The sequence below is a fragment of the Lytechinus variegatus genome, chromosome 1, assembly GCF_018143015.1.
Source record: "Lytechinus variegatus isolate NC3 chromosome 1, Lvar_3.0, whole genome shotgun sequence".
Classification (NCBI taxonomy): domain Eukaryota; kingdom Metazoa; phylum Echinodermata; class Echinoidea; order Temnopleuroida; family Toxopneustidae; genus Lytechinus; species Lytechinus variegatus.
Window position 1 is genome coordinate 50,815,806 of NC_054740.1, and position 13,409 is coordinate 50,829,214.

Sequence of the window (13,409 nt, forward strand, 5' to 3'; positions counted from 1 at the left end):
GGAGGATCTCCATAGCATTAGTGATTGCAATGTTCAAATGCTCATAACTTTCTCATTATTTGTCCGATTTTTCTCAAACTTTCTTTATTCTTATTCTTTGATTTTTCTGTTTCTACACAAGCCTATTTGTTCCAAAGGTTTCATTCCCCTTTAATGTCTTCAGGAAGGTTATTCCACAATGTGGGGATATATGCAAATGCTCATAACTTTCTTATTATCTGGTACTTACTTTCCCAAACTTTCATTGATTTGTCTCTTTTATTTTTTGGTCTTAAATCAAGCTAACTTGTTACCAGGGTTTAATTTTCCTTTACCGTAAGGAAACGTTTTATTTAAAAAAAATAAAATGTTATTGTGATTATATACTTACCATGAGATGAAGAAGCTTGGTAAACAATGAAAATGAGTACCATGAAGAGAGGAATGGCGAATCGTGTGGACTTCATCTTATTTCAAGACTTGAACAAAAGTTGCAGGATCGTACAGGGTCAGAAAAACTTGTTGAAAGCGAATACCGTTGTCGTCTCTGTCGTTTTTGACGTCCGAATATGTAGCTCTAGACAATCTTCTATTTGTAGTTTCAGCGATTTTGTTATGCTATTATTCGTGCAGTTATTTTAAATCACAAAATTTGATTCATCGTGGTGGAACGAAACAATACCTGCATGATAATGACGTGATTTCACTTTCTTTCCTTTCTCATATCATGAGAAAATTTGTTTTTCTTTAATTTGCCGCTTCACTGACAAGATTGAAAGTCATTTGATGATTGATAGTGTTTTTGAATAAAAATTATGAATGCCTTCACCCTTTAAAAATATTTCAAATATATTTAAGAAAACCGAACAATTTGAGTGATCTCACTGCTCCAAACCAGTTCAACCGCATACCGTATGGTTCCACGTGGCACTTAAAGACTCAGCTGCTAAGGGACGCACCATTAGATATATCAGAGAGATTTTTTCCCCCTTAATCCATTGAGACAAGTTTTGTTCACCTTTCAGATGATTTGTAAGTGGACCAATATAGCAAGTCAACTTTTTTAAAAAAGAAAAACTTCCACCCCCTCCCCCTGGATATCTAATGGTGAATCCCTAAGAGACTATAGACATAAAGTTGTGACTTAAGGACGTTCCACGGTTAAAGTGAAGTCCATGTCATTTTCACCAAATTTTGCAGAGAGTTACTTTGGTATGTATGCATTATGAAAATGCAAAAAAATAGTATAGGTTCATGTACTTATTTTTTTCTACGGGACTTCAAAGTCGCCGTATTTGAATGATATGAAATATTGCGCAGTCAGGAGAATAATGCCTCTCTTAGACCTCACGAATTCACCAAATGAGTTTAAATCATCTTTACTCTGTCGATATCGCATCAAACTTCATCAAACTTTCAGGATTTGTAACTTAGTGGATACCAAAGTAGGAGAATATCTTTTAATTGGCAAAAACGTATCTATTTGGAGTCAGCAGCGGCTTCATTTTGACAGAAATGGTGCATAAACCTCCAAAATACAAATCTTCAAAAGACGTGAATCTACTCGAAAAATAAAAAAATATATTTTAAGCTGCACTTTATTCAAAATCCATGTCATTTTCATCAAACTCGGCAAGATTGTAGAGGAATGCATTGCAAAGGTGTAGAAAAGTTAAAAATATGGGGTCCAAGTGCTGGTTTTTAATCAGTTTCAAAAGTGTTGCGAGTTGGCTTGAAAATCGCCTAAAATGCGCCAAAACGTGCAAAAGTCTATATACCGTCTAAAAAGTAAAATGCGAATGGTTCCGTAGTTCTGCTCCCATACACTCAATATCCATGTAATTTTCATCATACTCTCTAGATTTGTAGAGAAATATATTTTGTAGACGTTAAAAGATTAAAAATATGGGTGTGCTCGTTTCTAAGCCATCAGTGTCTAAAGTGTTGCGAGTTGGCTTGGAACAGCCCAAAATGCGCCGAGAACAAACAAAAGTCTGATTATATAGTCTAAATTGCGAATGGTTCAGTTGTCTTGCTCCCAAACATTGAAAATCCATATCATTTTCATCATACTTTTAGCATAGATACTTAAGCACCTGTATATTCCAAATATGCAAAAATTAACATGGGTCCATGTGCTTGATTTTTTTGCTATATAGAGCTTCAAATTTCGCCCAAATGGATGTTCTTAAGAATTGAGCATTTATAAAAAAAAATTGGGCATTTTTAGACCTCGCAAGATCACAGCAATGAGTTTAAAGCTCTATTACTCAGTTAAACTTCATTACAATTTCATCAAATTTTGCAATATAATGAATAATTGTATCCTTAAGATGGACAATGTGTTTATTTTGCTATTGATTTTGCTATTGATTATTTGCTCTTTTAAGTCTAATAGCACTCTCATTTCTTAGAAATTGCGCGAAAGATAACAAAATCTCAAGCTCAAAATGTTAAATGTCAATAACAAACTTGAGAAGTACAAGAAATGATCCACTTTATTCAAAATCCATGTTTTTTTCTCCAAACTTTGCAAAGTTGTAGAGGAAGGTCTGCATAAGAGGTGCAAACACTAAAATATATGGTTTCATGTGCTCGTTTTCAAACTATCAGCACTTTTATTAGAGCCAATGTGTTTTTTAAAACATCCCAAAAAGCACAAAAAGCTTTGTATGTATGTGAGGAAAAATTCCAAACCACTCTACCATTCATTCAAACTCGGGGTCATATTCGTCATACTTTGCTGCACTACAAAGTAAAGTATTTTGAAATTGTAGAGGAATTTTAAAAAAGGTCCATATGGACTAATTCCAGTTTATTAGCATCATAAAAAAACATATCGGATCTGCAGTTAGGGCAGATGAAGAGAAAAACATCAGCTCATACCTACAGCTGATTAATCACCTGTACATCCAATTTGACGTCAGCGCGCAGAGTGTAAAACATGTAGAATGCTGATTGCTAGGTGTAATAATATCTGTGAGAGCTAATGTTATGTTTTTTTCTCTATGCTAGTAATGTTATGTTTATATTGGTTCGATGCTTATTTACAGGTGTGTGTATTTGTGTGTCAGTGGGTCTTATTGTCTTGGGTGTCAGGGAGAGGTAGGCCGATGTGAGGGTGTGTGCGTGCGGGTGAGGGTGTGTGAGTGTGAGTACGTGTGCGGATGTGTCCGTAAATGACATGTGTAGTTGGTTTTATTACAGGCATTTATTGGTCAGAACCAATAAAATTAACGGTTTAGTGACCAATCATCAGAATAACACCCAAAAAAATCAAATCACATGCAAGCTCAGACCTCTCACTCACTTTCCACAATGTACCTTTGATTCACGGATCCTAACACTCAAAAATTTACAGACACGAACTCTCATCTCTGTACACAAACAATGTTTGCTTTAAGAGTTTCACACATTCTTTGTTAATGATGACGACTCTATAACAAACAAAAACTAAATTCACGTAAGTGATGCTTCATTCATTTTCCACGTCGATGCGAAGAAACTGCCTCACAGCGAATCAGACCCCAACCGATCTGTTTGGTTCCGATTCGGTAACTTCCTCTTACCAATAACATTTGTATGTTGCTAACACTTCAGTGTGGCTGAGCCTGGGGTAATGACAGCGATCCCCGATCATCTCGAAATCTCTATGTTGTTTCATTCTTGGGTGGGCACATTAACCGTACGTTGTGGCATGAGATCATAACTGGCCAAGATTTTTTCGTGGCGATTATTTTTTGGTTCTTCATAATCATATTTACCATCTCAGACCCCGTCTTGCGGCAAGGATTGATCTTATTTACATGGCTTCTTGAAATCAACAGATCGTATAATCATGGAACATTTGTTGCTCTTGATTGGTTTTATAGTTTTCCTGCTTCTTCGGCAGTGTTATTCTATATCACCATCGTGTAAGTTTTGTTTATCACCATCAAATTTATTTTAGAAAACCCAATCGTAATTTATTCTTCGTTCACATGATTACTTTTAATGCGTCAACATTAATTTGTGTGTTATTATTTTGACGATGGTTATTATTGATATCATTGTCTTTGATATCTTTGTACTATACAATTGATGCGAGCGCGAAGTGCGAGCGGAAACCAAATTGAGACTTCAGGAGCCCGTTGCAGAGTTGCAATCGATCGCAACTCTAAAATCAAGCGCAACTTGATTTTCAACCAATCAACAGCGTGCATTTGGGACTTGCGTTTGATTTTTTGACTTGCGTTTAAACGCAACTCTTTCTGCAACAGGCCCCTGGCCTAAAAACGGGACACTCTATTCATGTTTTGTAAATCAGGAAAGGGATGGGTAATTGGGTAGCTTCTTACGTTAATAATGTGAGCACAAAGCGCAGCACACATTTTTTTATATTCTAATCGGAAACTATAATTTAAACACGTATATAAAAAAGAAATGCCTATCTGAATAAACATGCGTGGCTGGGCGTGTTTAGATTAAAACTAGAATAGTACATTCTAAATTGTTTTATCATGAAAACCAATAATGCGAGCCCGACCTGAAAATATATCGTATTCCGATCTGGTAAAGGGGTGATTCGAAGCACTATTTCAAGCACTGTGTACATGGTATAGAAAAATCCTGAATGGGGGAGGGTCCTCCAAAATATCTTTCATTTTCATTACATTTCTGTCATTCATCACACTTGTCAGATTTCCAGGGGATGCTTGCGTATGGAAAATAACACAGCTCAAGGCGCTCCTATATTACCCGGCTAAGCTAGGCGTTCATAGCGCACACAGCTTTTTAAAGAAATTACTTCCTACCGGTACCCATTTACCTCACCCGGGTTGAGTGCAGCACATTGTGGATCAGTTTCTTGCTGAAGGAAATTACGCCATGGCTGGGATTCGAACCCACGACCCTCTGTTTCAAAGTCCGAAGACTAATCCACTGGGACACAACGCTCCAATCATGATAGCACTCGTCATTATAATAACAATAGTGATATTGATATTGATTACGACTACAAGATCTTTGCTCCTGCAATATTGCTCCTGGCTATATCTCTTCTAAGATGTAGGGGCAGGGATTTATGTCAGGTTTCAGTTTAGCTTTAGGGTTGAGTGTACATGTAGTGTTAAATCCGGGATTGAAGTTAATACTTCGATTATTGTGTGGAATTTATAGCGGAGCTTATAACCTTTATAAAGTGTGGTAGGTGTGCGATCTCCCATTATTTTTCAAATAGCGAATCGTATGATTTCAATTATAATTGAATATTACGATTCGCTATTTGAAAATCATATGGGAGGTCGCTTACGATTCGATATTTGAAAAACCATATGGGAGGTCGCAACCCGCTACCCCTTCACACACAACCCCTGACTATCAACCCTTGTTCTTCCCAACTATCTTTCTCATCAACATCACACTATCTCTACGTTTCCTTGGTCATCAACAATTGTACATATCACCTCTTGTTTTTTTGTCATTTATTCTCAATCTACATGTATATTCATTTATAGATTTGTCCGCATGTAGCCGCGTTTGTTTATGAGTCTTCGTAATACGTTTACTTGTAATTTTTACTAACAATGCAGAATTCTGAATAATGAAAGTAATTATGTATAATGTAGTAGTTTTCAAAAAACTTATCAAACTAACTACATTATATTACGTGCATGATTAACAGCAATAAACGAGACAGTCTCTGCTACCATGGCTAATAGCATTTGTTCAGATTTAGACTGCATTCATGGCATTGGGTAAGGAATTGTTATCTTATAAAGTCAAATAATTTTAATTGATTTCATGATATACAGATGAAGTACGTTTCCATGGATCTAAGTCAAATAAGACAAAGCATGGAATGCTTCAGATTCGGAAATCCTCATCCGACGGATCGTCCCCTTGGCAGTATCTTGAGCCCGAGAGTATCGGCCTCACCGGGGCACGACTGGTTTGTCGTCAGCTTGGCTTCCCTTATGTCTGTGGTATGGGTAGCGAGTTAATGATGAACATCACGTCAGAAGATATTTTCTGGTTTGATACAAGTTGTACCGGTGATGAGGTCTCTCTTCAAGATTGCACCATGAATTTGCGGCAACAATCTCTCCTGCAAAGGGTCCCAAAGACGATGGATGTCCTCACAGTGACGTGTGCCTCTGGTGAGTTGATCTTGTAAGATTATTTCTATGGTTAGGTTTGATTTCATTGCCGCAGCCGTAGTGATTTCATAACACAATTTGCATAACCTTAGACCTGAAAGAGTCCCATAAAATCCTCTCAAACAAAAAAGGGTAATAAGATGTATTGATATTAGAGGCCCATGGTTTTCACTCTTTCAATATAACGTGAACTATGTCGATCAAAGACGTTCCTCTCCTTAACCCTTAATTGAAGAAAAGTGGCTACCAGCTATTCTATTTTGAGATCTATCATTTGTCCAGCCCTTATAGGATTAGTCAACATATTTCATCATGCTTGCAATATGTGCCATTTTAAGTGGTGAAATCGTTTAATCATAATCTTTTCCATTTCACCATCGAACGTGCAGAGGACGATATCGAAGTGCGCTTATCGAACAGTTCATCCATTGGAAAGGGTACTGTTGAGTACCGTTGTATGGGTGATTGGATGAACATTTGCTTCGATGCGTGGTATCCATCTACGGCTAACACACTCTGCAAGCAACTTGGGTATGGAGGAGTGGTCGAGGATGTTCAGGTTGCCATGCCAACTGCATCACTCTCGAGTCGAAGTTTTTATTGCTCCATCACGACGCATAAGGACCATATATTCGATTGCCTGATGGCAGAAGAAAGTTGCGTTTCGAGAAAGGCAGCATCCGTAACCTGTGGGATAGGTATATTAGATATGTGTTTTTAATTGACCATTGTCTTATTGAAAAAGTAAATAAACCTGGCAATGTGAAAAGTTATACACACGGATGGTACCAATAATGCCTGATAGGTATTTTCATTTATTGAATGCATTATTAAGGAGCAATATAGATGCAATTTTTTGTTCAAGAATATGTCGGTGCGTCCCAAGCCGGGGATCGAATCTTTGACTTAAAGTGCCTCTTGTTCGGATGGTCCTAGCCGCTGTGGCATCTTAATGATAATGGTAATGACAGATCAGAGTAACACAGATTGTAAGAAAGTAGTATATGATTTAAAAGGAAATTCCAGGGTAAACATTTCCCTTTGCATTATCATTAAGATTGAATTTAATGCTATCAGCTTGCCACTACTGATTATCATACTAAGAAGCGAAATATAGATGATAAAGCTCATTACGATAATTGGTGCTTGTTTTATCTTTTTTCAGATATCACAGTTGAGAAGAGAGGTGTCACCCTATGCGATTCTACAATGACGTGCAGAGGGAACTGTGGTAATGCAACAATGACCGGTTGTCGCTGCGACAGTGCATGTTATCTTTACAATGATTGCTGTTATGACTTTACTGAAGAGTGTGGTCTGCAAGGCGAGCAAATGCTACATCATACCCAAGGCAACATCCTAGATATGTCATTATATTCTTGTGAGAAGCCGCTCGGAGGAATGAGCAATATCTATCAACAAGCTGAATGGTTTTATTTCATAAGGAAATGCCCATCCATGACAGAAGAAATGCTTAGAGATCGTTGCGAAGGTCCAAGTTCGGTGGATGATGTTCTTCGTAACTTGCCAGTTTACGACCATGAAGGAGACGTTTTCTACAACGTCTTCTGTGCAGCATGTAATGGAAGGAATTTAAAAGATCTGACTGCCTGGAGGGTTGAGGCGGAACCTGAAGAGAATTTCTACACTAACGAAAAGCAAATTTATTATGTAGTACTACCGCCGTGGGAAGAACGAGGCAAAACAAGACTATGCTACGCTGAAGGGATGGTCACGGATTATTGTCCTTCCTTCACCGGATCACAGCTTGAAAGTGCATGTCAGAACTACCAGGCTCCAGTTGTACATTCTGGTGGTGCTGTATATCGCAATCCGCATTGTGCCAAGTGTCATAGCAAACGTATAAGTGAGATTCCCATTGAGTCCTGCACTGGATGCCAGTGTCAGACTCCGTATTGTTTCTTGAAATGTCCGGACGGTCGAACAGGAAGACTAGCATCAGTCACTCTCCTATTTGACTTTTTCACTTCGGATGATGTCCAGTGCACGGGAATTGGAGAGATATATGACATGTTCCTCGAGCGGTGCCGAGTGCTTGTCTGTCCACCTGGCACGATATTCGTAGCAGATTCTTGCGTATCGATGGAGTCTGGGTCAGATGATCCTACCTTACAATCAACAATGAGTTGTCTGATTTCTGCCATTGCGTCAAGTTTAACTGAAATAGCCGAAATAATTCTTGATCGCAATGTAACTTCAAATGAGAGCTCAGCTTTCCTCTTTGCTGAAAATGTTAATGACGCCCAATCTGTCGCTTTGACCCTAGGAGCAATTGTAGACTATTCAAATGAAGTTCATCAGATGATATGTAATCTCAGTGACGTCATGCTCATCGCACCGCCTCCTTTTAATGATACTGTACCAGATGTTTGCAGTCAGTACTCTGTTGCACCTGCAATAACAGAAAATGCCTTTAGAGCAAACAATGGTGACTTATGGCATCTAAATAGAACATTCTTGATGTTCAACGAATATCATTTCATTGGTAACTCTTCGGTTTACGTTAGCAGTCAGCCTTCAGGAAAGTGTTGGTTTGCACTCTTAAATACTCTTATATGTGAGTTACAAGTTGTACCCGAAGGGAAATTTGCAATTGATGGAAACCTAGCTGTCCATATTCCAACAGGTACAGAACTGACATTTGACGAATATTTCCGTTTGCTTAATGGAAGTTACGTCGTATGTTCGGAGAATCTCAACGGATCTACTGATGTACAAACCATAATGTATCTAATCGGGGCAAGTATGTCTATTTTATGTCTCCTTGCGACACTGGTCACTTATACTGTCCTGCCGAAGCTCAGGAATGTGGCTGGTAAATGCCTGATGAATGTCGCTTTGGCACTACTTGGAGCAAACCTGATCTTCGTGTTGAACCCTTTGATGAGTTACAACACGATCCTCTGCTCAATCATGGCTGCATTTGCGCATTTCTTCTGGCTAGGTTGCTTCAGCTGGATGAATGTCGCCGGCTTCAACATGGCTCGTACATTCGGATGGAATGCCTCGGGAACATCCATCCAATCTACCAGAAGTTGCTCCAAAGGGACATTGGTGTCCTACATCCTCTACGGCTGGGGCGTACCTTTCGTGATTGTTGTCATCGGAATCTGCTTCCATTTGTGCCAGTGCACGGGACTGAGGTTTCAGTATGGTGGACCACTTATCTGTTGGATTGAAGGGGAGCGTAGAGCCATGATGTACGCGGTCGGTATACCTATCTACAGTTCTATTTTACTTAATGTTTTACTGCTCTGCTTCACAGCTGTTTCTCTAATTAGGCATCGGAGAGAAGGCAGGTCATTAAGAGCGAATCAGACGTTTATCTTTAAAGAGAACCTGACCATTGTTGCCAAGGTATGTATTTTTCAATGCTTCTGTAATTAAACCAGTCAAGAAAAATACTTTTTTTTCATACAACAATAACACCCAAAAGACGTGTGTGTAACAAAACAATCTTGTTCAGCCGCTCAGGCTAACGTCACTCCTCCTCCATCTATCATGTCCATCTGTCTATATATCGTTATATTCATCACTCTTTCACTACATTCTTCGTGGTTTAGTCCCTTCTTTCTCCAAATCTCTCCCTCCTCACGTTTTTTGTCGGGTGACGTTTTTCACTGGTTCTTTTTTTTTAACTACATGTATATCTCATTCATTTTTACTTCTTTCTCCCCTATCCCTTCTCTCTCTCTCTCTCTCTCTCTCTCTCTCTCTCTCTCTCTAGCTGTCAGTTGTTCTCGGGACATCTTGGACGTTCGGCGTCGTGTACAGTTTCACCGAGGACGTCGTTGTCATGTACATCTTCGTAACGCTAACTTCATTACAAGGTGTCCTCCTCTTTGTCTTCTTCGGAATCACCAAGCGAGTCCGACGGATGTGGAGGGCGAAGTTCCGGCCAAGTGTGGCTGACGTGACGGTCTACACAGTGAAAGGTGTGTCTACCCAATGGCGTGATTCCACTGCGGGTTTGACCACTCGGACCTCATCCTTGTAGAGATGTGATGGCTTCTTGAGGATTTTTTTTTCGAAACTACCATCATGAATAGTCTGCCATTATAAAATCGTCTTTAAGAGTTGATATGTGCAAGGAAAATAAAACAATGTGTATCGATTATTCTAATTAACATATTGTTTTTTATAAAAAAAAATAACCCTATTCAACGATCAATATTCATAGTATAAAGATTTGGAATACTCTTTAGGGGTTGTACTGGCTACTTACATCATCATATGTATAGGCATGTATCAAGGTTAACGGTGATTTCAACTCAAAGATTAATTTCTTGAAATGAAGGCTTAGCTCATCGTGCTTATCTGCTGTAACACGTTGAGATTTGGCTTAATTTTAATCAAAGGTACAAGAGCATTACAGTTTGGCTTTTTCAATGGTGTGTATACAAGAAGAATGCAAATGCCTATAGGACCTTGTGATGTGCATAATGACGGTTAACACTGAACAATATTTATTACCATATACTTAAGACGAATTTAGTATTAAAAATATGATAAAATTAGTGGGAACTAATGTCAAACGACAGTGGATAAGATATCTGATATTTCATATCTGGTCAGAAAATGGTAAGTCAACCGACTCATCAAATTTACTTTTAAGAATGCATCTTGTGACGAGATGTCATTCATTCCGGCACTCATCACCTGAAACGATAAAAATATTCATGATTTTTTTTCCGCCAGTAATAAAATTCCAAAATTTGGATAAGGAAGTTCAGTGATTGCCCTTTCAATAATCAGCGTTAGATGATGAATCATATCCATATGCCTATGTACCCTAATGTCAATCAGCTAAAATAAATCCAAAACGTTAGCTTGGGGCGAATGGGTAGCCATTTTATTGTATTTCGGCTCATGACACCCGTTGTTTCATAAAGCTGTTCGTAAGATAAGAGCGACTTTAAGAACGACTGGTGATCCTTTCTTTTGGTAAATGGTATACACCATTGACGATGGTTTAGTGCGTAAGAAGGGTTCACCAGTCGCTCTTAAAGTCGCTCTTAACTTACGAACAGCTTTATGAAACACCCACCTGAAGAGACATTAATTTGCATTTACCTTGCATTTTGGCTCAGATGTCGTCTGAAGGTAGAGCGCCCCGCCCCGCCCCCCCCCCCCCTTGATTGGGAAGTCGAGGGTTTGATCCACGGCCAAAGAGTTCAAAAATTGAAACTTCTCAGTTCTGACTTTTGGCTACCCTGGGTAAATAAAATTGTTAGTAGTGAATAGTTTGTTATAGTATATAAATCACGGGTATTCATACTAAGAATATCCGCTTAATCTGTATACAGAACTTGATCGTGCTACTTTTCTAAAGAAAGACTTCATTCGATATTTCTTCACAAATTATATAATTAGATATACAAAATGCATGTAATACATAAAATTATGCATGTATAGAAAAACTGAAAATAAGATAAGTTCGATGTGCCTGGATCCATCAAAATCTACAATAATCTTAATTTGTTGCATATTGCATATTCATAATGCGTTCTAATTCGTACTGATATTTATCGAAAACGATAGCAACATTGAGTTGAAATAAAATATTCAACAGATTAACTTGAAAATGAAAAGAAAAATAGTTTTCGCCTGGTATATGCCCAAAATGATACAATATCATATTAAAAGATGATTTAATTACAATTTTAATCATGATCATGTTGTTAGTGCATTTTTCAAAATCAACCAATAGGACTAAAACCTAAAAACGGGTATGCGATTTCTGCATGGCCTAACATTTTGCAATTATGATTAATACATTCGCTGGAAAGGCGATTTTTGTTTTGAATCATGTTTCAGTTTTATGTTGCTTTATTTTCATATCTCACAAAATTTAATAAACACTGTAACAAATTAAGTGCTAATTTAGCACTTACAATACTAGTGCTTGTATAGTGATTGCACTACTACGAGTGCTGATTTTTTAGTTCAAATTTAAACTAGAAAATCAGCTATGGTAGTGCAGTCACTATATAAGCACTGTAAGTGCTAAATTAGCACTTCATTTTTACAGTGTAAAAACGAGAAGTTATATCATAATCACTGAATAGAAATAAGGCAATGGTAATCATATTTTAAAATTGCAGATTGGAGACAGATTAAAATCAGAATATGATGGGTAAACTCTTAAAAAGCAGAGATTGGTATTTATAGTTTCTCGATGAATGACATAACTAGTCATACTGTCACTTTTACTACTACTACTACCATGACTATACTACTACAACTATCATCATCATCATCATCGTTATTAATATCATTATTGCTAGTAGTAGTAGTAGTAGTAGTAGTAGTAGTAGTAGTAGTAGTCGTAGTATTATGAATAACAATAAATGAAAATAAAATATACCTGGAAAGGAGGGAAAAAATGGAAAGAAGTGGATAAAACTATTAATAATAGACGTTTAATTAGGTCATGCTGTATCCAATTTATCCGTGGAAATTCAGAGCTGTTGGAAAACAAAGCTTGGTTGAAAAGATATTATTTCGTGTGTATCACTTCGTTTGTCGTGGCATAGAATATAAATTTTTTCAGTATATATTAAGAAACTGCTTTATATTTAAAGATAATCAAAATAATTTGTTGGACGTTTTTCGTTTCTCTCATCATGCTCGTTATCCCATACATAGGGCGACATTCGTTATTCCGAATGTTCGAATGGTATTCCGAAGGTTCCTAATCGCGAAGTTTCGTCTTTCCGAAGGTTCGTTAATCCGAAAACAAAATAAGGGTCGTTAACTATATAGTCCGAAAATGAAAAAAAGGTTCGTTTTTTCATTCTCGTAACAAAAACGGTGTTGAAGTTAAAAAGAATAACCGGATATTATGCAGTAATAGTTTCAATGGAGGATTGTGTGTATAATGTGGTCATACTATGTATTTCATCGCTTGGATCAAAACATCTTATTTTTTTATTTTCCCTGAGCAATAGCTGCCAGGTCGAGCGAATGGATTAAAACATTCGGCACTATGTGTTGGTCACATGTGACAGGATGGGCCCCATAGAAAATGTCCAAATCTTGTTTTTCCACAATATTTTTTTGTGGAATCTTGTCAATTCGAGGGTTCTGATTACGAATCGTAATGATGCCAGTCGTGTAACCTTGAGCATTTTCCGCAAACTGGCAAAATCCAATATGGCCGCCTAAATATGCAAATTACCCATTAAAATCATAAAATTGCCCGCACATTGGTAATAAAATGTATGTATTTGTGTTGCAGGAGTGAAATACTCTCTGAACAAACGATTTTTT

The 13,409-nt window shown here is 37.6% G+C and overlaps 1 protein-coding gene across 1 annotated transcript; it reads left to right on the forward strand.

Moving 5' to 3' along the window:
- The first annotated feature begins 3,475 nt into the window (after nt 1-3,475).
- On the forward strand, nt 3,476-11,008 carry LOC121415902. Its single transcript, XM_041609284.1, has 5 exons — nt 3,476-3,893; nt 5,772-6,116; nt 6,506-6,814; nt 7,282-9,494; nt 9,865-11,008. Exons 1-5 carry the CDS (start codon nt 3,818-3,820, stop codon nt 10,132-10,134), a joined length of 3,213 nt encoding a protein of 1,070 aa, XP_041465218.1. The 5' UTR covers nt 3,476-3,817; the 3' UTR covers nt 10,135-11,008.
- The last annotated feature ends 2,401 nt before the right edge of the window (nt 11,009-13,409 follow it).